Raw genomic sequence first — 26,333 nt, 5'->3', positions numbered from 1 at the left:
AAAAGAAGCAGAAGAAAAAGAAAAGCTGTAGTATGTGTATATTTATGTGTTCGTGTGTGGCATGCACATGCCTACACTCTCCTGTACGACAGCCAGAGGAAAAAGAAAGGCGCTCACTTCTGAGGGGGCCTGACATTTTAACGATTAGGTTGAAACTGTCCAAGGTGGATTAACCCTTCCATTCACTGTATTAGGTGGCCCCCTACAAGATGCTACATGGTCAGAACGGGCCCCCCTTCTTATTCCTTACCGTTTGCCTCAATCCCCAGAGGCCACAAAGAATGCATTTCTTAAGTGCCCTATGTGGCAGGCACTGTCCTAGGCTCCTACATTTCTTACTTGCTTTTATCCTGGCAATAACCCCACAGGGTAGATGACACTACTCCTATTATACAGATGGGGGGCGCGGTTAAGGAGGTTAAGTGTACAAGTTGAGACGTCAGAATGCCTGAGTGAATCCCAGACCTCCCTTTCCTCATCGCTGCCCTGTGTCTCAGTGTCCTCATCCGGCCATTGGGGCAGGGGGGGTCAGCCGAGGCCTGTGGAATGCTCAGTGCAGGGCCCCGTGAATGATTGCTGCTATCACTGGTTTTCCCCAGACATTTGGAAGGGAAGGCGTTCTTAAAGTCTTTGTTACTACACAGTAGCTCCCATGGGGTAAGTGCCCGACACAGGAATGGAAGGATAACGTGACGGGTGTGCCACTGTCGGGGACGGGGAAAGCCTGGACGCATTATGGCTAGGATCTCAGAGGGGCCTGCCACTCCAGATCCCTCTCACTCCATAACCTGACCTCTTTTTCCTCGCCATGGTCGTCTGACTCAGATGCTGGTTTGACTTTCCCAGCTTGAGAAGGTCGGGTCCCTGGAGATATTTAGGGGTAAGAGTGGCAGTGGCCTGTCTCTGAGAGCCGGACGGGACTCTGGCCTCGCAGGGATCCCGTGAACACGGCCTTCTCAATCCCCCCGGGTCTTTGGAGACTGCAGAAGTGTTTCTCTGACATGGCAGGGTAATGGGTCTAATGGGCACATTTTAAAACTGAATGCTTCACTCAGGAACAAAGAAAAAAGATAATCATATTGTGTTTTTAAAAATTATGATTTTAATCTGAGGAGGATGGTAACCTGGCGTGTCATGGGTGTTACTAGAATCTAGTCCCAGCCCCAGTGCTAACCAGCTCTGTGACTTTGGGCAAGTGGCCTTTGTGTCCCCTCCCACCTCTAATGTGAGGGGGCTGAAGTGAGTGGCAGTCATTGCCCTAACGTCCCTTCTGTGCTGGCCTCCTATGAATTTATCTCCAGTTTTTCCTGGTTTAAATAAGCCACAATTCCTCATTGTCCCATCCTTCATCAACCCAGCTCCTCACAAGACAGCAGTATCTACAGAAGACCATCCCTACCCACTGTTCACAGGGCTTTCCCATGAGGCTCCCATGATCTTTGGGGCTACCTTTCTCTGCTTTTTCTCTTTGTGTGGGTGGGGACAGCCTGAGTGCTCTTTGGAGAAGCACAAATTATTAACGACAGTGACTTGTGTTTGCACAAGGCTTGAGAGCTTACACAGGCATTAATATTATCAGTCACATAGCTGGGATGGGGTAGAGCAAAGAGCTTAGGTTCAACTTCAAAGTCTACACTTTTAACAACCCTGCATTACCTATGCCTTCAGAGATCTACATAAACTGAAGTTGGAATTAACCAATATTCATTAAACAAACCAACAAGTTCTACTTGGATTTTATTTAAAAAGAAAAAAACAAAAAACCCCCAAACAAACAAACAAACAAAAAAACCCAAAACAGAGCCCCTTCTCATATCCAGTCACTCAATTCCTCATTCACCACAAATTTATGAAATGCTTACTATGCATAAGGCACTATTTTGGATAATATGGTTGAAAATTAGACTCAAGGGGCGCCTGGGTGGCTCAGTCATTAAGCGTCTGCCTTAAGCTCAGGTCACAATCCCAGGGTCCTGGGATCGAGCCCCACATCGGGCTCCCTGCTCGGCGGGAAGCCTGCTTCTCCCTCTCTTCACTCCCCCTGCTTGTGTTCCCTCTCTCACTGTGTCTCTCTGTCAAATAAATAAACAAAATCTTAAAAAAAAAAAAAAAAAGAAAATTAGACTCAAATACAGTGGCTGCCCTTGAAGGGCTTTGAAATCCAGAGGTAGCCAGATAAGGGTCGGTAGCCGCGGGTGCAATGTTGTAGGTGTTGGACTGATGTGATGAGCTGCAGAATGCAGATGAGAAAGCACATGGGTTTTGGAGTTTGAATCCTGGTTTTGAGTCCTGGCTCTGCCACGAACTAATTAAGAGTTCTCGGGTAATTCAGCAAGTCTCTCTGAACCTATCAAATAGCAGTAGCAATACCACATCGGATTACTGTTGGAGTTGACATGATACAATGCACATAAAGGACCCAGGACAGTGCCTGTCACTTACGGGAAGTTAGTATCTATTATTATTATTATTATTATTATTATTATTAATCATCAGCACTGTGGGAGGACAAAGTATGGCTTGATTAATTCCACCCTGGCTGAGGGCTGAGGAGGTATCATGTGAGCTGCACCCTGAAGTATGAGTAGGTCTTCTCTAGGTGAAATCCTGGCTTGGGGTGATGGAGTAAGGGTGGGGCAGGGGGCATTTCAGGTAGAGCAAATGGTGCAAGCAAAAGCATCAAAGGCCTAGCAGGTTCAGGTAGCCATGAGTAAGTTGCTGTGGCTTGTTGGTGGGGGTGGGGTGGAGCAGAAGAAGGTAACAGATTACAGTGGAAAGTTGGAGTCACAGACTATAAAGGACTTCGGATGCCACACTAAGGAAGTTAACCATGCTTCTGTAGCAAAGGGGAGACACCGGAAGTGTGTAGGAAGTAGGAGAGACATCTGGCCTGGGGCAAAGACCTGGGTGCTGGCCATACAGGTGTGATACATCCCACAGTGGGAATCCAGAGTGTCCCGTCAGGCAGAGGACATGGAAGGAGAGGAGAGCATCAATCTCCAAAGGTCTAGCCAGAGAGAGGAATCACACTGAGCATGTCCCCTAGGGGTTCCAGGGGTCTGGAACCACAGTGTGGGAAGAAGGCAGAGAGCAGCAGAGGCCTGGGCCCTTGGGAAATCTGCCTTGGAATGTGGCATTTGGAGGAAGTTGTCCAACCTTGGGGGTGACAGGCACTTGGGTCCACAGATTAGTTACCAGCTGCCCCATACTCCCATCAAAATTTCTCCATTAGTCTTGGTCTCTAACCTGAGATTTAACACTGACTGGGTCACTTCCCATCTCGGGGCCTCAGTTTTTTTGTGTTCCGTGGTGGTGGTCATGAGTGGATGGATGCCCTTAAAGGATCTTCATTGCTGACATTGCCTGTTGACTCTGTTGGGGACCTTAACCCTACCTGGGTAGGCTTGTCTCTCTCATTGCTGGGTCTCTGCCCCTGAAGTGAGGAGAGAATGACAGCAGTGAAGACTGTTTCTGGGAGATAGTCACTTCTAGGTGATTCCTGGTTAAGGGCCAACAACTAGGATTGAGGAATTTCTAGAATTAGAACAAACTGGAGCTAATTTACCTGGGCTGGATTCCTGCCTCTGTTTATGTAAAACAGACTCCCTGGTTTCCCAGTTTCCTTCCATCCTGATTTAACTTTTTTTTTTTTTCCCTCTCAGCTTTGCCTTTGGTCATCAGTTTTCCCACTTTGGCCTGTAATTTAAACAACAGCAATGACAGCCAAAACCCAGAAATCAACTGGCACTAAATACAAAGCCTTTTCGTCAGTGGAGAAGAAGAATCCAGTGGATTCTTTCCTCCAGCTGTAGACCATGCGGGGATGAGGACCTGAAGAAGTAGCAAGTCACTGTCTTTGGGTAGTGGGACATCTGGTTACCTCCCGACCACCGGGGTACAGCATAAGCCTCGGAATTAGGAAGAGGGAAAGAAAGCATGGTAGGCTGGACTCCTATATCCTACCAGGAGCTACACATATAGAACACATTGGAAGATCCCAACAGGCTGGTAGGGTAGATATCATTATGTCCATTTTAAGTACATGGGAGACCACAGGGTATCTCTTCCCCACCCCACCCCCCTAAATATCAAATTCCTTTCCCAGTAGAAAGGTTTTTGCCCCCAGGGCAAGTTATTCTTCAAGCCTCAGTTTCCTTATCTTGGAAATGATAATCAAAATCCTGGCTCTGAGCTCTTGCGTGGGTTTGAAAGAGATAATGAATGTGAAAGTGGTTTCTAAACTGGAAAGCATCAGGCATGAGTTAGTCATTGTTTAATTTTATTATTCCCTGGGCAGGAAGGATCAAGTTTTAACGGTTCGGCAGATAAGGTAATCTCTCCCATTTTTAAGGATTTCAGATGTGGGGAAAGGTGAATCTTCTACCCAGCCCTGGAGAGTCTTTTCAGAATTTTCTCTGTGGAATCAGTCAATGCTATCTAGCCTCTGATGGGAGGGCTTCTCTAGGTGGTGGATTCCCTTTTACTGGGAGGTTCCTTGATTTGCTAAAAGGGTTTATCTGCAACTCAGCCACCCCTCCCCACCTACTCAAGCAGACAGGGACCTTCGGAGTCAGTAAACTGGGAGTCACTGTAATCCCCAGAATGATAGAGTCACTGTAGGGTCATCTGAATAGCCCCGGCTCCCTGCTATGTATCCACATTTGGTTACATTATTTTTTAATTTTTTTAAAGATTTATTTAGTTATTTGAGAGAGACAGAGAGAGCACACAAGTGAGCCTGCGTTTGTGGGGAGAAGGTGGCAGAGGGAGAGGGATGTGGAAGGGCAGAGGGGGAGAGAGAGAGAGAGAGAGAGAGAGAGAGTCTCAAGCAGACTCCTGCTGAGCATGGAGCCTGACATGGGCCTCCATCTCATGACCATGAGATCATGACCCAAGACGAAATCAAGAGTCAGATGCTTAACCGACTGAGCCACCCAGGCACCCTTCACATTTGGGTATATTCTTTTTTTTTTTTTTTAAAGATTTTATTTATTTATTTGAGAGAGAAAGAATGAGAGAGAGAGAAAGCACATGAGAGGGGGAAGGGTCAGAGGGAGAAGCAGACTCCTCGACAAGCAGGGAGCCTGATGAGGGACTCGATCCAGGGACTCCAAGATCATGACCTGAGCTGAAGGCAGTCGCTTAACCAACTGAGCCACCCAGGTGCCCCACATTTGGGTATATTCTTTTTTTTTTTTTTAATTCTTATGTTAATCCCCATACGTTACATCATTAGTTTTAGATGTAGTGTTCCATGATTCATTGTTTGTGCATAACACCCAGTGCTCCATGCAGAATGTGCCCTCCTCAATACCCATTACCAGGCTAACCCATCCTCCCACCCCCCTCCCCTCTAGAACCCTCAGTTTGTTTTTCAGAGTCGTTTGGGTATATTCTTAAACATTCCCTGGATCACTATTTAACAAGAGCTAGACTCTGTTCTCCAGCATCCTCAGAGCCCCAGATAGAACCTGGTTTATATTGGGAATCTGATCAATTAATATTTCTTCATTTCTTCAGTGTGTTAGTCATCCACCCTATATATATATATATATATTGAGAGTATACATGTGTCCCAAACTGCACCAGCCAGGGATCCATGGTGAGTAAAATGGAGGGAGATGACAGTCCAGTGGAAGAGATGGAGGACACAAACATCTAAAAATTATAAATATCAGTTACACTCTGGGAAGAAAATGTCTTGAGAGCCCAGAGAGCATGGATCAGAGGGGACTTCCTGCTTTTCCTATGAACGGGACCTGAAGCCAGTGTGGCCCTGGGTGCGGTGGTGGCAGAGAAGGCATCCCAGCCTGAAGGGACAGCATGTGCAAAGGCCCTGGAGCAGGCGGGGAGCTTGGTTCGTGAGAGAACTGGAGACTGTTTGGCTTGAACCCGGAGGCAGGCAGAGAGAGGCCTCAGTCTGGTAAGGATTCTGGCCTTTATCCTCAGAGCCATGGGAAGCCATTGAGAGGTTTTATGCAAGGGAGTGACAAGACCACATGTGTGTCTTAAGGTCACTCAGGCTGCAGCGTGGAGAATGGATTGGAGCTGGGGCAAGCATGGAATCAGGGAGACTGGTTGGGATTATAAACTCAGGGAGCACGAAACCCCTCTGCTTCTCCCAACAGCCTGTCAGAGGCCTAGTGCTGTTTGAATCTTGGATCTACCACCAGCTAGCTGTGCGATCTTGGGCGAGTCACCCAGGCTTGCTGTTTTCACAAGTTTCCACATCTGTAAAATGGGGAAGAACTAGTTCCCTAGCTTGATTAATTTTGTTGCCTTCATTGAATAAATCAGACACCAGTCAGGAGTCCCTTACCACCCAGGCTGGGGAAGAGGCTGCCAAACCCAGTGACTGTGGGGGCTGTGTCACTTGGCAGGTGCAGACTGGCCCTGTCTTCTTATTCTTGCTGGATGTGCTCACTAAGCCGTCGGCAGACGTGCGGTTGGCTTCCTAATCCCGATCCTGAGCAGAGAGAACTAGCAGCAGAGGGAGCTCCCATTGCTGATGGCATTGGCTGGCTACTCCTGCCTCCGCCATCTGGACTGAGCTCTGTGAGCATCCGTCCTTTCTTCAGTTTCTGTGAGCTTCTGTTTTCCTATCTGTAAAGCACGTCTATGTCCATTTATCGCTCTGGTCAATATTTGTTACGTGCCGTCACGGCTCAGGCCCTGTGCTAGGTTCTGGGGGCCTAAGAGCGACCTAGTTCCTGCCCTTCGGTTTTCACATATTAGTGTACTTAAGATTATGTACGTGAAAGTGCTTTTAAGATTCTGACACTGTTTATACTTATAACAGCTGTAAAGGGATGGTTGAATAGAAATCTGGAAATGCTGCTTCCAGGGACAGTCCTGTTTCAAAGTAACTAGAGTGGAGACAAGTCAATTGGCTTTCATGAGCCTTAGTTTCTGCAGCCAGATGAAGGAGTGAAGAACTTTCAGGCCATCTTATTTTAAATGTTGTAATTCTATAATCTTTCCCTCAAAATCTGGATCCTCTTCCCCAATTCTGGATACGGTTTCCTTCGGGCCTTCCTTTTCGCCTTATTTCAAAAAATCAAACTTGACTTTTTACTTTCCGTCCCCTTCTCATAGCAAATCCAGGGGTCCCAACAGCAGATGCTACAGCAGTTCTGGTGGGTGATGGAATGAGTGAAGGGGGCAATAAGGAGAGGCGAGGACCTTGGCAAAAGAAAGGAGGTATGTTCTATTTAAAGAAGACAGCTGCTTTTCCGCTCCCCAAATGATTGCTCTATACAGAAATGCAGGCTGGATCTAACTTCTGTTTTCCTTTAATATGTCTCTCAGTTTTGTGAACCTCTCTCCCTCTGCCCTGGTCACACTGTCGTCCGGAATTAGATGGTGGTAGCAGTCTCCTCTGAGGCCTCTGGCCTGCAGGCATAACTTTCTAAACTTTTTTTACACAACTCTAATCCAGAAGAATCTTCCCACCTCCTCCCTTCTTCAAGAACCTACAGTGGCTCCCTGTGGACCCCCAAGCCCATCCACCTCCCCTTAGCTAGTATGTATTGAACACACTTACTATGGTAAGCATTGCACTGTACACTGGGGAGACTAAAAAAAAATGAGTTACGATGAAAACATTCTGTCACTTAAAAATTCTCACAGCCTAGGAGAGAGTTTAACCTTTGCGTTACAGACCTTAGAATCTGATGAGGATGACGGACTCTTCCCAGAAAAAAACACATGCAAACACATTTTCCGCACACTCTGCAGAGCCAGCCTCTGTGAAGCCCGGCAGGTTAAGCGTCCCCTTCCTCGAGAAGGTGCAACAGTCAGGTCTTAGTGTGATGAGGACCACAGAGAAAGGGGTGGTTCACTCCAGCCAGAGGAAGCCTTTCTGGAGCAGATCTGATGTCACTCTGAAATCACACAGGCCTGCATTTGAATCCAAGTGCTTCTGTGTACCAGATGCGTGTCCTCGGGCCAGTCCCTCAACTTCTCTGAGCCCCGTTTTTCTCACCTGTGTAATGGCAATGATGCTCACTTCACAGAGAGGGTGAAATGAGATGACAAATACGAAGTACCAGGCTGGCTGTGTCATTCCAGGAGTGTTGGTGACTTTCTTCGCCCCTTGGTCTCTCTCCCTTTCTTCATACAGTCTCCAAAGCCAAGTTCATCGGTACCCTTCTGGTCTGCTGGGGAGAATCTTACTGCTCCCCAAGCTCAGAGTGCTTGTTTATCCCCTCCCTCCCTGTCTGACTCTCTCCCTACCATCCACCCATCCATCCATGTATTCATCCATTCAACTCAATTATGAACTGAAATCTTCTCGGGGCTCCCCAGGTTCCTCCCTCTTCTAGACAAGCCTGGAACCTGTCTGCACCTGTCTGGAGGTGGCAGCGAAGGAAGCTCTTTCATCTGAGCATCCTCTTCTGTGTACAGACCCTTGTAAGCCTGAAACATCAGGGGCTTTTCCGACTCCTCCATCAGCCCCCACATCCAATCAGTCCCCAAGTCCTCTCCGGTCTTTTGGCAAATGATTTTTGTGTTCATTGGCCTTGATACTCCTCAAATATCGACCCTTATTGATTCTTCCTGGTTCATAGCAAGGTCCTCGTTAACTAGCGTCCCAGTGGCCGCTATCCCATCTCTAATCCGTCTTAGACATCGGCAACAAACCTAAATGGAAAATGACTGTGCCTTCCCATTTTTGTGTCCTGAGCATACAATACAGAGCCAGGCCTATAGAAAGTGCTTGTGGTAGGTTAAAGATGTCCCCCGTTTCTTTGCTCCTGCTCCCGTTGAGAGGTGATGTCTAATTCCCTTTCTCTTCAATCTGAGCTGGGTTTAGAGACTTGGTAACCACCAGACCGTGTGGAAACAAGGTTGTGGGACTTTTGAGACAACGTCATAAGAAGCCTTGCAGTTTCCAGCCAGGTCTCTTGGGATACTTTCTCTCGGAGCCATGAGCTACCATGTAGGAAGTCCCACTATTCTGAAGCCATCAGGCTGTGGGAAAACCCAAGCCTCATGGAGAAGCCACTTGCAGGGGCTCTAGTCAACAGGTCTGCTGAGCTCCCCAAATGGGATCTCCAGTGCTCAGCTCACCCCGTGAGTATCAGAGATGAACTGCCCAGCTGAGCCCTTTCCAACTTCCTGACAGACAGAATCATGAACAAAATAAAATGGTTGTTCTAGGATTGTTAGTTTCGGTGTAGCTTGTTATGCACCGATAACCAGAACCTGATCAAAAGTGTTTGTTGAATGAATGAAGGATTCATTGGCAGCAGTGTGCTGATGGTGTCACTGCCCTGTTCAAGAGCGCTCAACGGCTCCCTATTGCTGGAAAAATAATGTTTAGTGCCTTTAGTTGGCATTCAAGGTCCTCCATAATTTGGTGTCAGCCTGCTTTTCAGACCTTCCCAGATATGTTTCCAACATCATCTCTTTTTACCTCTTTCTCCATCCAAATGTCCTTTCTACCCACATTCCCACTTCAGAACATCAACATTTAACTTGTCCTTTGAGACTTTTGTCAGATGCCTTCTCCGGCTGCCCAGTCGAGCAGTGAGCCCTCCCCCTTCCGTCCCTAGTTTGTTTGATGTTTTTTAACTCTTCTTCCTTCATTTACCCTGCTCTTCATTTCTTACCCCTCCTCGTGTGTGTGTGTGTGTGTGTGTGTGTGTGTGTGTGTAGGGGGAGGTCAGGGAGTGGGCCCAGGACATAAGGAGACATACAAACATGTTGTGGGTGGCCTACCAGGCATGAATCCCTACAGAGCTTGAGTTGGAACTTGCCAGCTCATCATCTGGCACATTTTGTCTCCCAAGCTAGGTGTTCACATCCCTGAAGGGAGGAAGTGTATTTAGAAGAAGCACAGGCTTTGGAGTCAGCTCAGATTTTAGATCATAATTATGTCACTAACTGTGTGGCTTTGGGCAAGATGCATAAACTCTCTGAGCTCAGTTTCCTTATTTGGAAACTAGAGACCCAATCAGAACGTGTGCAAAGGCCCAGGCCTGTGCTTGGCTCATCACAGGCCATTAACCACTGCTTGCGGAGTAGACACAGCAGAACAGAACTTCCTGATGCTCAATTGTTATTACGTTAATTGTGGAGAGAACTCTCCCGCATCAAAAATAAACACATTTTTAAAAATTTTAAAAATTTCCAAAAGGAGCAAAGAACAAAGAACAAGAGAAGAGTGAAAAGGCACAGCAGAGGCCACGTGGCCAAGCCCAACTATATTAATCCGTGTGATCAGCCTGCCCCACTGGGGTCTCAGTCTTCTCATCTGTAAATTGAGCGGTGGGCACTGGAATCTAAGCTCCCCTCCAGCGCTGACATTCCAAGAGCATTAAAGAAAAAGGATGAATCACCCCTTCAAAATACCAATATGGGTTGGGCCCTCCCCCTGCTGTCCCCATCCAGCACAGCTAAGAGCTCTTAATACACAGCCAGCTTCCTCCTGCAGCTGCCACCAAACTTCAACCCCCTTTCCCAGGGGTCTCAGAAGCAAGACTGATAATGGACCCCTGGCCTTCTCCATCTCAACAGGGAACCAGATCCCGTTCCCAGACTCTGGGGGCCAGAGGGCCCTCCCCTGAGGGTGCTGGCTTTCCGTGGACATTTGGCTTGGGTATACTTGTGTACGAAGTGTGGGGAGTGTTGGAACGGTGGAAGGAAGGAATAAAGGGAAGAGATGAAGATAGAGGGCTGGTGATTGATTTCCTGCGATCATCGCGGGAGGGCTGGAGTGGTGGAAACCTTGCCATTCTCTTCCAGGATTTTGAAAAAGTGGATGTGTCTGTATTCGTAATGGTTCTAAGTCTCCATCCTGGGGAGGCAGGGTGCCCCAGCAGCTGCATAAATTCATAAGCACAGGCTGTCAAAGCCACAGAAGACACCAAGATCAATTTTCCTCCTTACAGGAGATAGACACTAGGTGACCACAGAGGACACTTTTCTTGCCTCTCTGCCCAGAGCTCGCTACTCCTTTCCGCGTCGAGGCTATTATTAGTATTATCAACATTAATAATAATGGAGACGTAACCGGCTGTGCATTAGTCACAATGTTCCAGGAGCCCGCACCTCCTTCGTTCTCTTCTGGGACTGCCTGGATCCTGCTGGGTCCTCTTCTCCGCGTCCGGAGCGGCTTGGGGCCCTGCCCTTTGGTCTGTCTGTGCGGTGGTCTGTCTCTTGCCCGTCACGTCTGCAGTAGCCCGGGTCCTCCTAGCTCACACCGGCTCCGGCTCTGAAAGCCGAGAAGCTCGCCGGCTGCGAGCGGGTTTTCCAAGTGGGCAGGGGTGGGGAGGAGGGGCGCGGGCGGGCGAGCGGGCGGAGGGAGGAGGGGGTGTCGCGGAGGGGAAGACCTCGCATTGTAATCCAATGACATTGCCAACGTGGGGGTGGGGGCGCTGGCCTCCGCGCGCTCTCCGAGTTTTGGCTGCCCGCCCAGCTGGGAATAACTCTCTTCGCATAATTCGCGTGTTTACCAGGCATGAAAATTCTTGCTTTCGGCTCCCCCCCCACCCCACCGCCCCGTAAGCCCCCTCCCCTTCCCCCTCCCCACCACCTCCGCCCCTCGCGAGTGTCTAAAAAAATATTGGCCCGGGGCACAGAAAGTTTTGCATAAATTCATCAGTGATGAATGGCTGATTTTAACGTTATTTGGGTATTTGTCAGAACTTAACAAATATACATGGGGACGGCGGTTCATAAACTTAAACATCTCAATATCCCCTTTCTTCTGGAAATAAATTACGTTTGTTTGCCGGGCTTGGAGTCTTAAGGTAGCCGACATTAGGAATATTTTAAAAGCCATCATCCATCGAGCATGTCTCCCAGGCGCCAGGAAGATTAAATGAAAGAATCATAAGATGGAGGTCTTTAACTTTTAATCCTTTTACAATGAAGCCTCAGATAGTCGCGGGGGCAGGGTGCCCTCTCTGGGGGGAATAATGCCGTTATTCCTCGGCTCTCAGTTAATGAATACCCTAACGTCTGTCCCACGGCTGACGGAGGCAGCGCCGGGGAGGGGGCTCCGGCTCCCGGGCCAGGCTATTGAAATGAGGAGCCACCGAGGCTGCGTCGGGAGGGAAGAAAGCGCCCGGCTGGAGGGACTGGGCGGGCGGGGCCGGGGGCATTGAGACTGCGCTGGGGACCCGGCGCAGGTTTGAAATAATTAGCATAGATTCGCCGGGACTCCGGCCCCGAGGTGGGGGTTGGGGGGGGAGGGATGCCGGGAGGGAGGCGCGGGGAGGTGGCAGGGGGGTGGGGAGGGAGCAAAGGAGAGCGACTTTGGAGTCCAAGATAAATAAAGGGAGCGCTGAGCAGTGTCAGGAAGCCGGCCCACGTGGAGCTGCGCGGATGGGCGCCACCGCGGACTGAGGCGGAGGGACGCACGCGAGTCGAGCGCCAGCCCCAAGAAGTTGGCTTTTTAAGGGGTGGGGTGGGGGTGATATTTTGCACGTCCCTTAAGGGGTAACACGTCTTCTGCCTCTCTCTAACCCAAAAACTCAAAGATCCCGATTCTGAGAACTCCTCCCTCCCCACCCCTAAACGGAGTAGGTGTCCAAAGCGGGGGCGCACCCCGTTCCCAACTGCAGATCCCTGTGGTGGCGTTTTTCACCCAAATTCAGACCCCTCCGAAATCCTGACCATCAGAGTCCTCCTTAGGTCCTGGGGCACGGAGTGGGGGGGGGGGGGCGAGGAGGCGAGTGTCAAATCACCCAGCTGTCCCCAGCAATTCCAGCTGAGGGCCTGGGATTTTAGGGGCTCAGACCTGCAAGATCCCAGAGCCTGAGTGTTGATTCCAAAGGACTGGATCACTTCAGCTTGCATCACCGCAGCTTCCAGGCGTGCAAAGGGTTAACATGGGCTGGTTATTGATGGGGGGGCGGTGCGAGGCGGGAGGGGTGGCGGGATCTGGGTGGGCGCGCTCTGATCTCTCCCCCCCCATTCCTCGGGGGTCAAGTTTCAGCGGCACTCCGCCCCCAGGGTAGGTGTGAAAGACACGTGTCCCCATTGTGAAGGGCCTGTCAGGCAGGACAAAGCGGCCGCCCACCCTCCCCCCCATCCCCCCCCGCCCCTCGGCCCAGCCTGGGGTCAGCTCCAGGGGGCCGGCTGGGTGTCGAGGTCAGGACGGGCCCGAGCTTCGGTGACATAGGGAGAAAAAGCTGGGAGACTGGGCGGAGGCCACGTGATGCTCGAGTGAGGGGTTTGAGAATAACCCGCCCCCCCCAATGAAAAACTGAGCGGTCACCTCCATCACACCAGAAGAGGGGATGAGCCCCTTCTCCCAACAGGCATCGTAAGCACAGCGGCACCCCTACCCGCCCCCTCCAGCCCCCACACCCCCCATCAATCACCAACACAGAGAATCGCAGTGTCGAGCGCAGTCGATTTTAGTGGTTTTCTTTAATCCTGCTCTGCACTTCTTTCTCATTTACTACACGGGATATTATAAAGAATAAATAGCAGATACTCTTAATTTACAATGATTAGTCATTCCATTTGTTCTCTATATTTACAATAACTGTAAAATAACATTGAACTCTATAGCTTCTTCGAGGTCCAAGGAAAACCAAAACACTTTCCGAAGAATGGAAAATAGCTTTTTAAAAGTCCTTCTACAAAAGTTCTCCCCTCTCTTTGTACTTTAAGAAAAAATAACTTTCCCCCCCTGCTTCGCCATGCGAAGGGCACTGGAATATAAATAGCAGGTTAACATTATTAGCGACAACCAGAATAAGTCTCTCTTTGCTCTGTTCTTTTTTTTCCTTTTGCTATTTTTTTTTTTTAAAAATACAGTAGAAGCCGGTAACTTTTAACGTATAATACTGACCTTTTAATAAGTAAATTAAAACTGGGACCGTATATACACACACATATACATTCCTACACAGTTAAACAGTGCATTACATGAACCAGAAAGCTAGGTCTCTGTAGCCAGAAAAAAAAAAAAAAAAAAAAAAAAAGTTCATTGAATCCCCTCGCGAGAGGGTGGTGGAACTGGTTGGAGACGGTGCGGGGGGCGGGGGGAGGGCGTCGGTGGGGTTCCATCAATTGTCCGGGTGCGGGAAGGGGACCCCGAGTTCTAGCATGAGCACTTGCACTCGGAAATGATGGGGTACTGGATGGGAATCCAGCCGCAGCGCTGGCCCCCGCGCCGCTGACAGCGCCACCGCAGCACCGTGAGGTGCACGGACTTGGACGGCTTGCACACCATGCCCTCGGGCACGGAGCACGAGCGCTTACTGAAGCAGCTGCCCACCTTCACGTAGCGCGGCCAAAAGCGGCTGCCCAGGTCGTTCCACGCGTACAACACCGGGCAGAAGGTCTGCGACCACAGCCACATCTGTAACTTCCTCCGCAGCTTCTTGCTCAGGCGCTGCTTCTTGCCCGGGGCCAAGCCCTCGGAGAACTCCAGCCCTTTGATCTCGCTCGGCATGGCCCCCGACGGCCGCTGCCGCAGCAGCTGGTCCAGCTCGGCCAGGTCCTCGGCGCCCCCGGCCGCCCCCCCGCCCCCGCCGGGCCGGTCCTCGGGGGGCGAGGTGGCCATGAAGCCCGGGTCGTAGTGGCCCCCGAGCAGCGAGCGCAACAGCGTCTCGTTCAGATCCTTCTCTTTGGGGTCAAAGATAGGGTCCGGGTGTTCGATGAGGTCCACCAGGGGCAGGTTGTCGCTGGGAGCCGGGCGGATGTGGAGATAGTGCTGGCCTCCGGCCGGTGCCGCCCGCAGCCCCAGGACCACCACCAGGGCGTAGAGGGTGACCCCCAGGCTGGGGCAGCGCTCCATGCCTCCGGCGCGCGCCCGGGGCTGCTGCTTCGTCCCGCGTCCCCCGAGGAGAGCACGCCGAGCCCGCGGCGCCGCCGCGCTCCCCCGTCTCTCCGGAGGCGGCTCACCCGAGGCGGGGCAGGCGCAGGGCCGGCAGCATGAGTCGCCGGGAGAGCCCTTCGCGCAGCGCCGGCTCCCACCGGGGCGGAAAGAAGGCACACAAGTTGGCCGCAACTCCTCTCCCGGGTCTATTCGGGCAGGCGGCCGCGGCGGGGCATCCGAAATTACTCCAGGGCGACGGCGGGCGCGGGGGGCGCCGGCTCCTCGCTGCCTTCCCGGGCCGGCGGCGGTGCAGGGCGCGTGGACGAGCCGCTCTCCCCTCCTCCTCCTCTCGCTGCTCGTCGTCCTGCCGCTCTGTGCAGCGCCGCTGGCCCAGCGGGTCCTAGGGGCACTTCCCTCCGCCTGCTCGGGGCTCCGCGGCCGGCTCTGCCCGGCGGACTCCAGCGGCGGCGGCGGCGGCGGCGTCCGCGCACGTTGGCACCGGTTTGTCTGTCTCGCAGGGTCCAAGCCTTTAAATTTCCTGCACTTTCAGCTCCATCACCATGGAAACCACTGACTCTCTCGGCGTTGCCCCCTCCCCCTTCTTCCCCCCAAACAACAACCCCACCCCCCACTTCTCCACCCCCGAGGAGCTGGAGCGGCACAGGCTCCGGGGGGAAGCCGCCTGCACTCGCCGCGGCGGCGGCCTCGGCAGCGCCCAGGGCTGTGCCCCGCCGGACCCAGATGCCCCGGGAAGCCGACAGTCCGGCTGCCCGCCGGAGCTCACAGGCGGCGGCGGCGGCGGCGGCGACGGCGGCGGCAGCGGCGGTGGCGGCGGCGGTGGCGCTTGGCAGGTCTCCGCGCAATCTTCTCTCTCCCCCACCACCCACCCCCCTTCTCCTCCTCCTGCAAAATGCACCGCCCCCCTCCTTTCTCCTGGAGCAATGCAACTGGGGCTCTAGGCGCCCCGCCAGGGCCAGTCCTGGGGAAAGCTCGCGGCGGCGCTGGAGCCGGACTGGAGGGTGCAGGGCCGGTTTTGGGGGGTGCTCGAGGTGGGGCTGTGAGGGTTCTCACTAGCTGGGTGCTTTGCACGCGGAGGGGAGCAGCGGGGAGATGCTGGGGGCTCGTTTCTCCGTGCAGTCCGGCGCAAGGAATTTCTCCATGTGCATGGAGATTTTTCCCCCGGGCGCGTCTCGCCTTCCTCTCTCCCAAGCTTGGTCTAAGTCCCCTCCCCCCAGCCCGTACACACACACACACACACACACACACACACCACACACACACACAGACACACACAGACACACACACACTGAGCAGGAGGAGTCCGAGAGCCGCAGCGTTGCGCAGCGTGATGTAATTCCTAGGAAGCACTCCTGCACGTCTGTTACTCGGGCCCACGAGGGGGGTCCGCTCCTCACCCTCCTCCTCCTCCTTGGCCGGGTCCTGCACCCTGAGTGGCCGAGCTGCAGGGGCGCGTCCGGCTCGCCTGCGGCTCCCCTAGCCTGCCGAGTTCCGCGCGGCTGCTGCTCGGCTCCCTGGGGGCGGCGCGCCCTCTGCTGGCGCCCAGCAAGTCCTGCACCCGGCGCTGGCGGGGGCGGCCCTGCGAGGTGGGTTCCTCTGCTGTCCACCCTGCCCAGCTCAGCTTCTGCTTGTGTCCGTGTCATTGTGTGTGCGTGCGTGTGTGCGCGTGTTTGCGTGCGCGCGCTGCTGGGTCTGTTCTGGTTCCGTCTGTTCTCTCCAAACTCTCCAGGCCCTCAGTGTAAACTTCCTGAGATTCCTCCGGAAGCCCCCAAATGTCATATATATATACTGCACCTCCTGCTTCCGCTAAGTCGGCCTCAGTGGACAAGAGTGGAGACCTAAAAAAGAAAGGTGAACTGGCAGTAGGGGGCCTGAGTCCTGGCTGGGGTCTGCCCTCATACGTTCACCCCGGACAAGTCACTTTTGTGGCACCATATTCCTCACTTTCTGGTTAGTGACACAGCCGCATTCCTCTTCCAGCCCTACCTTTCTATGATTCTAAATAAACCTGCATGATGCTTTCTCTTCCTAAAGCAGTGTGACAGGAGACAGATGTTGAAATGACACTTCTAGTTAATTTTCCCTTGGATGAAGAACTGAATCTAAGCTTTTTTTTCTTTTTAGATTTTATTTATTTATTTGACAGAGAGAGACACAGCGAGAGAGGGAACACAAGCAGGGGGAGTGGGAGAGGGAGAAGCAGGCTTCTTGCGGAGCAGGGAGCCCCAGGCAGGGCTCGATCCCAGGACCCTGGGAGCATGACCTGAGCTGAAGGCAGACGCTTAACGACTGAACCACCCAGGCGCCCCTCAATCTAAGCTTTAAAACTCAAACTTGGTTTCCTTTGTGGTGGATGTGATTGGAGTCTGGAAAAAGCTGGATAAGGAGTTGGAGTAGATGACTCAAGTGTTCACCAGCAGTCCACGGAGTGGAGTTAGGAGGTCTCATTGTGACAGCCCAAATCACTCTACTTTCCCCAAAGATCTGTTTTTTCCTTTCAACTTGTGTTGTCTGTGCCCGCCCCCCCATGAATTTATCATCTGTCTAAGGAAGAAAACACACTGTTTCACCGAACAGTCTTTCTGCAAAACTTCAGCAGTTGGGAGGGATGGCCAGTTTCAGCTGAAAACATTTTCTTAAACATTCTTAAACTTTCGAGCCAGCAAACACACACACACACACACACACAATGATACATGAACTGGAGATAAGAACAACCCATTGGTTGTTTGAATTGATTTGATTGGGAAATGATGGTACGATTAGAAGCTAGTGCTTAGGAGGCTCTTAGAGCATACCCCTTTCTTTCTGGTGTGCAATATGGGTGCTTGGCGTTGCTTTGTTTTCTTAGGAAGATGGAATGGTCACCAGAGTGAGTTTGTCACTGCTGTGAATTTTAACTGGTTAAATAATTTTTCAGTGAAGAGTTCAAAAGCTAAGTTCTGGTTCAGTCTCCCTGAAGTGGTAGGTTCCAATTTAGTGACATTTTATTGTGCTATTTTCTGTTTCATCCATCTCCTCTCCTCAGATCACCTATTTTTGTTTGAAAACCAACCCATTTCCTTCAGTCCTTTATTTAGGTTGGGTTTGACTGAACAGCAAAAAAGTTCCCTCAGGAATGAAAAACAAACCATGTTAGACAATAGGTTGGATGACCTGGTTATAGAGTGTCCACTGGGTAAAGACTATGGAGAGAAACACAAAAGAGAGAAACTCACGGCCGATGGCCACCCTCCTAGACTTTTGCAGTCCACTTGAGCGGGGTAGGACAAGCATATGAAGAAAACATTCAAAAAGTGTGGGAAAAAAATCTATAAATTCCGATAAGACTGTAAGACAGTGTTTCACAACTTTTAAAACCCAAACCCACTTTCAATAAATATTACAATTCCGTGTCATCCTTTGTTGTTTGAAATTTTGTAATATATTATGATGACCAAAAAAAAAAAAAAGCCAAAAGAATTAGAATACAAACTGTAGTGTTTTCAAACTACATTTAGCCTCTTTCACTGTGGGGTTCCGAAATGCCCCACTTTGGGGGCTTGCAGTCCCACACTCTCTGCTGCACCGGGGTAACCCATGCACTTAGATACAGAGTGAATCTGGGGGTATTGTTTTCAAAGACTCAGCCGTACTTAAAACTTTAATGGTAGAGCTGAGCTTTCTCTGGGCTTGATGAGGAAAAGGGATAAATATATCTGAGTAGTGAGAGGAGGAGATTTGAGACATAGAATTTGAATCTGCATGATTCAGGGACAGACAGGGGATCTGGGGTGTGGGGAGTGGAGGAGGAAATGGCATAAACCGGGAAACTCAACACAAAGACAACCTGTGGACCAGGTGGGTCTCAGGTTGGAATGCTGGCCCTGCCTTTCACCAGCTCTGTTACCTTCTTAGCATAGGCATCTGACCTCCAAACTTCCAGGTCCTCATCTGTAAAGTGGGGATGACATGCACCTCTCAGACTTGTACTGTGTAGAGGAGGTAGAGACTGTCTAGCTTAGCCCACCACCTGGGGCAGAGTGTATAGTGGACAATATTCTTTCAACAAATTCTAGCTCATCAGGGCATCCCACTGCCCTCAACTGACCAACCATCACAGGTTTGGACCAGAGAGGCTGGAAGCTACTGGGGATGCTGTGGAAATAACTCCAGCACCTTTGGGCCTGCTTTCTGTCCACTTAGCGCATGCAACTTAGCTGTTCTGAGTGACTGCTGGCCTTCAGGAGTTTGGGGGTGGGGCGGAGACTGGAAATTCTTGGGGGACTCCACAGCCAACCTATTTCAATGCTTTTGAGGCTCTATTGAAAAAGGAGCTTGACAAGCTGGACAAAGAGGGTTGTATTTCTTCAAAAGGAAGCTGTGGGGAGGGAGATGGACCTGTAGGGAGAGGGATGGCTATACGCTCAGCTTTCTGATCAGGCCCTAGCCCTGGGAGGTGTTTGGACTTGTGTAGGGATTGGCTAGGGACCCAGGCAGCCACATAGGAAGAGTCTAGTGAATCAGGAGTGTAGGTCCGTTTTTGGCTATCTGCATCCCATGATGTCTGTGGCTGCAAAATGCTCTGGCAAGGAAAACCCAAGTGCTCCTCTGAACACTCCTAGTGCTTCAGCATCTCCAGGTCAGGGCAAGAGGACCCCAAGGGTGCTTTTATGCATCTTTCTTATTTCCAGCTGATTCTAAGCACGGTCCTAAGAACAATTCAACAGTCTTCTTGGTTCTTTGGCCCTGAAAACACAGACCTGAGGCAGCTTCGGGTGATCTGCGAAAGACACGGGGCTTGAGGTCAAAAAACCTGCAACCGACCAGCTTTGCGACCTTGGGCAAGTCATTTTACCTCTCTGGGGCTCCTTGACACTGAGAGGCAGGGGGACCATGAAGTATCATAAAGATGACAGGAGAGTGGCCAGTTTTTAGGCCTGGCATCATCCCAGGCATATGAAAATCATCACCCTCTGATTCTTGTCTCATGGGTCCCATAAATGTCAAATTTGATGGGCTTTTTTTAGTGAGACCCAAAATGGCATTTTTGGACTTGACCCAACTTTGCAAAGTGAGGAAAAAATCAGCCACAAGTCTTGTCACTTTCCTCTCCTGACTGCCGGAAGAATGTGAGCTCCCAAAGTCAGGGTGGTGGACTCCCCATGCCTCCCAGGGCCTGGGGGAGCCCCAGCCAGTTTGCGACTCACAGCCAGGATGGGACCCCTTCCGCTTCACACGATATTCTAATTTTTGGCATGTCCAATTGGTGATGGGATTCTAACAGCGAAGTTCTAACTGGCACAGCACGGGGAGGGGGGACGGGGGGGAACGGAGGAGAGAAAGAGAAAGGAAGGGACATAACTCCACGTCGCGGGCTGGGAAAATGGGTAAATAAACGTGAAATGAATTTCCAGGAATAGAGACAAAGCTACAGACCAAAGGAGTACAGACCAAAGGAGGAAAGGCGCTTGGCTAGCTTGTTCCAGCAGACGGCCCCTTCCCTTCCCAGGTCTGGCTCCCCGGGCGCCTGCGGGCCCCCTCCCCAGCCGGCTCCACGCTGGGGAAGGGGAGACGACTCTGGAGCCCAGTGGCTCATTCATCTCCTGATAAACTGTTTATCTGAGTTTTAACGAGGGCGCCTCTCTTCCAGCCATGGAGACAGAAGCCTCCTCATGTTTAGCCTGCCCTGATGTGGGGGGCCTGGGGGTGGGGGGGGGCGCGACGCAGGCAGGCTGATCTTCGGCCCTTTCCTAGAGGCCCATGCTGCCTCTGCGCTTGGCCCTCAGCTCTCCTGCTTCCTGCTGCCTTTCCTCGGCTGGAGGCTGGGGCTAGGGTGGACTGGAGGTTTTCTTCTGGAAAGGAAAGTTTTCTGCAGTCCCTCTCTCTCCAGCCAACTGTCTTAAACATCGGCTCGTGTGCACACACACACACACACACACTCTCTCTCTCTCAATAAATTTAAACAAAACTTGGTTCTGACTTGTGGGCTCGACCATGTGTGACCCAGTATCTCAAAAGGGAGATGAACAGAATGCCACAGCTACAGTATTGTTAGCGTGGGAAAGGATTCTCCAAAATGAGGGAGGGGCTGTTCCCTGAAAAGACAACTGTCACCACGTTACTAGAAATTTAAACTCTACGCACTTGGGGACCTGTTCCCACTGCCCACCACTCACCCTGATGGCTGCACACTTGTGCAGTTACTGAGACACTTGTTGAGGGACATACCCCCCTGCCCCTCTGCACCCCCAACAACACCTCGAGGAATGGTAAATGCAAGCACACCAGGGTGCACACCCGCCCCTCCTCCCACGGAGGTACACCACTCACACACCCTCCCGCCCCTCCCTTTGCCACGTGGGTGGTAAATGTTTCTGGAGACAGTCCTCCTTAGCCACCTGCCACGAGGACTTCACACACAGCCCCCTCCTTCCCCCAAACACACAGCACCCATTGCAGCCTAGGCTCACATTTCCCCCACATCCTCTCATCCTGCTGCCTCAGATAGGTATTTATTGAGATAATATGGTCTAGTCTGCCTTATCCCCTCAAAGACTCCAGATAACAAGGAGACAGGAGCTCAGTGGAGTAGAAAATAAAGTGAAAAACCACCTTACCCCATCTCAGGTGGGTGGGGTGACTCGCAGGTTCCAGCTACTGAATCCACCTAAGGCAACATTACCACATCTCTGAAATTTTTTCCTAGCCCCTAACTCTGCCTCCTCGCCCTCCAACTATGGTGCAGCCTTGGAAAGGACTCACTGCGACCAACTCCTGTCACCCATCAGTCATACATCCATCTATTCACCAACCATGTACGCTGATTCCAGACACTCTGTTTGCCAAGGAATACATGGAGTCCCTTCTCTTGAGGAGCCCAATGACTACTGGGGAAAAGAGGGAAAACAAGCCAAGGATTACAATTTAGGATGTCAATTGCCATGATGAAGCATAGAATGTTGGGGTAGGGTGGGGGAGGGATCCGAAAAGGCTTCCCAGGAAATTTGATGTGTCTAATAGGAAGTCGTAGGCTAGAGGGTTGAGGAAGGGGCACTGGCTACATCACATTTTGGGCAATGGAAGGAGCAGACAACATAATCCGAATCCTGTAGACAAGTTGGCAGTGCTGTGTTAGGGCTTGAGCTCTAGAGGCCCTTGTGTGGTGGGCCCCTGAGGGTCTTAAGCACTTTGAAATCTAATTCAAACTTAAACCTAGGTTTAGAAATCCTTGAAAGAAACCTGGGGAACCATATTCATATGCTGATTATAGGTCCTCAATATTTTAAGACAGCCCCTATTAAAAACAAAACAACAAAACAAAACTTGATTCTGACTGAAATCTAGGCTGTTCAGCCCTTGAAACTTTGCTTTTAATCTCTGCAGGGATTATTTTATGTGCATGGAAAAATTCCTAAAAATATGATTATAAATTATTACTTGTAACTATCAGCCTTAAAGAATAAGATAAGTGGGTGGGGTGAAGAGGGGAGAGAAAATCACTTTTTACTTTACATTATCTTTAAGTAAATCTTAAAAAAAGAGTAGAGCACTCATTATTTTCGTACTTAAGGAAAAATCAACAAAAGATTAAAACCTGTGCATTTAGAGGAAATAACTTGCACCCAAGTCACCATTAGGTTGGAGATGGTGTCGAAAGTTCTTCATGTTGAGGAGAGTTTTGAAGCCAGCACATGGTTTGCAGGGCAGGGCCAACCTGTATTCTTAGCCCATCTTTGTTTCAGGTTAGTTAACCGGTTCAGCGCTCCTGTAGGATTGCAAGGTGAGGAAGAAGCCCACTTGAGGAGGTTTCATGTGCAGGGGAGTGTGTTGGGTGCATGCCTAGAAATATGTGACAAACATGGTTTCACGACACTTTAATTTCCCGTCTTAGGCATCCACAGAGAAACCAGACTGCTTTCAAAATAAAGTGATACCCACGTCAAAACCCACCACTGGGCTGAGAAAGAAAACAAAACCTAAAATGCGTCAAAAACCAATCTCATGCTGGATCAAAACTCTGCAGTCTGGAATGAGTTTGGGGTGGGGGCTGGGGACCGGAAGTCAGTCACCTGAGTTGAGGGTTTGGAGGATGGGGTTGCCAAACAAGTGCATGAGTGGCATTCTGTTCTAGTTGCTAGACTTAGAAACAAGAAGACAAGTTTAACGTGGGCTGGGAATTCACCACCTGCCCTGCAAGAATTACCTTATCTACATCATCCAGGAGCTTCTGGAGAAGGGATAATTATCTCCCCGTTTTATAGATATGGAAATTGGGTCCAGGGAGGGGAGGAAACTTCCCAGGGCCACATTCTTTGACTTAAAGATCAGCTAAGAAGGCGGAGAGAGGCATTTTAGGTCGGAGGTGTGGACACAGGGGACTTCCTAAAGGGACTGATCTTTGTTGGCCTATTACTGTTCTCTTGATCTGAATCCATATTTGACTTACCTCAGAGGTCGTGGGCACCAGCAGGCTAGGGAGATTTACTTTGGGCAGTGACTTTTGGCAACCTGGTCAAGTCTGAGCAAGGGCTCATTTCATTATCCCCTCCCCCACCCTGCCCATGGTCCCACCCTCCATAATGGAGCATGACTGTAGTAAAACGAGGCTTTTGATCAAGCTTCTCCACATCACTTTCAAGACAAATAATGTCTCAGAAACCCCCAACTGCTTTTATTTTTCTTATATCTAAGGTTTCACCTTAGTGTCTTTACCCAGCTTCATTTAAAAAATGTCTTCAGTTGAGGGAGAAAAAAAATCACGGCATTTCGTTATTGTAATTCACAAAACATACCTTCAGAAAATGAAAGCAGCTTCAAAGTTAGATAAACAAGCACCTTAAATTTCTAGAAGGCGTTCCTTACCGTCCCTCTAACTCATCAGGCATCCCCCCCACTGCCCCCCCTCGCCCGTCCAACCACAACAATTTTCCAGTCTTTTCTTTTGCATAGTAAATTAAATTCATAAGAAAATGTATTAGTTGAAATACAAATAAAAGTAAATATAACAGCGATTAGTTCTTCACCAGTATGGGTGGTGGGTATAATCGTGTTTCACCACAGGATTTTTCTAGGGTCTGGTTTATTATTTGTAGGATTTTTAGAAGAAACTAGTCTATGTTCTTTATATATAAATTTTAAAAAGTTTCTTTTTTTCCACCCATGGTAGAGAAAGAGAATGGATAAGGTGAGGGACAAGAGGCCCCTTGGTCCCCTCCCCACACACCGAATCCAGTGCACTACAATTTCAGACAAGTGTTTCTTTCCTCACACAAAGGCTTAACCATGTTAACTAGTTAATGTAAAGCTTGATTAAACTCGCAAAGATAATCCTTAAAATGCTGGGAGAAGGGCCCCTGAAGTGCCTGGAGGTGGCAGGGAGGGGGTGGGCCAGTAATGAGGCAAGGTTGTGGTTCCAAACTCATTTTCACTTTGCATTGTTTCAAAAGTGAATGATTGCAGTGGTTCAAAATACATTGAGAAAAATGCAAAGCTGCCTCCCTCGCCTCCTCTAGGATTTGAGTCACCACAGATGAGCCTTTAAATGTAATAAGAGGCATCGTAATTATCATGCCATGGGGGTAAGAAAATCCTGGCAGATCACATTTTACAGAACTCTGCTTTTCTTTCAAGGATCTAGCTCAGGAGCATAGGCAGCCACATTTGAGACTAAATGTTTATGGCTTAGGCCTCTTCCAAGGCATGCATGGTGACTTCTGAGGTAGTCTTATTATCGGTGGGTGATTTCAATGTGCTTCTAAATATTTTGACAGCCAGGCAAGCCTTGCGGCACTTGTCATCTCTTAAGGACTACGGGGTTGTCGTTGGTTGTGGGGTGGGGGTTTGGTGTGGTCTCTGACTCGTCCCTGATAGCAGTTCTTCCTCATCCCACAGCTATTGGGGTCCTACATGAAGCCCTCATCTCTCACTAAAGGGAACTAAATTGGCCACTGAGAAAGAGGGCTTGCAGGTAGTACTGGCCGGCCCAAGGCAAGAGAGCTCCTGCTGATGTGCCCTGAAACATCCTCATTTCTCTCCAAAGCTTAGTACTCCTGAAGGAGAAACAGGCTAAAATAAATGTGTGTATAGAAAGGGAATTATTTATAATTGGTTCAAAACCTGTAAGGAGTCTCCTGGTCACTCTCAAGATGAAGTTATGATATTGGATGTCTTTGCCAATGTGACTCCCACCTACCTTTCCCCAACGCCTCTTTCCACTCTTGGCTCTTCACCTTATATTTAGCTTGTCTGGAACTGCTTAGAGGTCTCTACACAGAGCCTGCTCTTCCTCCCTGTGGTGTGTTCGCTCTACTCACTCTCTCCCTTTTGCGAAATCATTTGTAACTTTCTAAATTCTGCTTAAACATCACCTCTTCCATTCTGCATTCCGTCTGGGTGGAATTGCTCCCTCCTCTCAAATGCTACCACATTCTGGACCTTCCTCTGCCTGATGGATGCATTCTGGGCAGTTGTGTCTCTCGACCGCTAGACAGCAAGCTCTTTATGGAATCCACCTCTGCATTTCCAGTGTCTCATTCTTGCTTGTCTACAGCGTTGGCATCGCATACAGTGCCTAGTAGTGTACACAGTAGGTGCCTAGTGAATGAAGGAATCCCTGAACTTGTTTAATTGCCTTTGGGGACTGTGATGGATGTAGGTAGTGGGTGGAGGGAAACCATGGTGGTTAAAACTATGCCCCTCTCTTAACTGATGCAGCAAATCCAGACAGCGATAGCTTATAATATTTGATCTTTTCTTAGAAATCAGATCCCTCAGAGGTATCTGGGAAATAAAAACACCGATTTGACCAAAAGAGATGCCTGGTTGTTGTACACCAGTCCCCCTCAGCAGCCTGAATCCTCACAAATTAGCAGCTCTCTACCTCAAGGTCCGCTGACTTTGGCAGCAGAAGCAAGCCAGGGCAAGAGGTGGGGGGGTGGTGAAGAGGGGTTGGCTCTCTCCCAGGAAGCTGCAGCTTGGGTGGGGGTCGGTGAGTAGGCGAATGATCCGGGCTCATTCTGGGGAGGCACAGCTGCTGTGACACATCAGACTAAACTCAGCCCCTGCCTGAGGAAAGCAAGGTGGTGGAATCCCCACCCCCATCCCTGAGACCCCAGAATCCAGTCCTTGTTGGAATGATTTTCTCTCCCTTCCACCCTCCAGCTCCCAGGACCTGCTGTCTTCTTGAAGAGGTGGATTCAGAAGCCATTTCCAAAAGGGCAGAAGAGCCCCAATCTCTCTGAAGTCCAGGCTCCCTTTGGTGGGCGATTCCTCTTTGTGTGGTCAAAGAGCCTGGCACACCGTGTTGCCCACTCCGCTCACTCAGGGTGATTGGCTCATGATTCAGTTCACTGGCAGCACTGAGTAGGCACAATTCCGTAAACATCCTTAGGTGCTCTAAGCTGCCATTCCTCAGGCACAACTGTCCAGATAACCGAGTCAGACGTACCCCTCTGGGTATTCTTTTCTCAGCCTGAATGACACAGCCCAGTGCACGAGCTTCTCAGGGCGGCGCAACATCACTCACGTTCTGTCCGCCGGGCACAAAGGCCAA

At 50.4% G+C, this 26,333-nt stretch overlaps 2 protein-coding genes across 2 annotated transcripts in view; one reads left to right on the top strand and one right to left on the bottom strand.

Annotated features, from left to right (window-relative positions):
- The window catches only part of TRIM25 (tripartite motif containing 25), a 664,486-nt gene that overhangs the window by 198,966 nt on the left and 439,187 nt on the right, over positions 1-26,333 (top strand). The gene's annotated exons all lie outside the window — the stretch shown is intronic.
- NOG (noggin) lies at positions 13,371-15,351 on the bottom strand. Its single transcript, XM_006729838.2, has one exon. The coding sequence runs from the start codon at positions 14,759-14,761 to the stop codon at positions 14,063-14,065; it is 699 nt and encodes a 232-aa protein (XP_006729901.1). The 5' UTR covers positions 14,762-15,351; the 3' UTR covers positions 13,371-14,062.

This window comes from Leptonychotes weddellii, chromosome 15, assembly GCF_054177405.1.
Source record: "Leptonychotes weddellii isolate Sample4059 chromosome 15, ASM5417740v2, whole genome shotgun sequence".
Lineage (NCBI taxonomy): Eukaryota > Metazoa > Chordata > Mammalia > Carnivora > Phocidae > Leptonychotes > Leptonychotes weddellii.
This window is presented reverse-complemented; position numbering and strand designations above follow the sequence as displayed.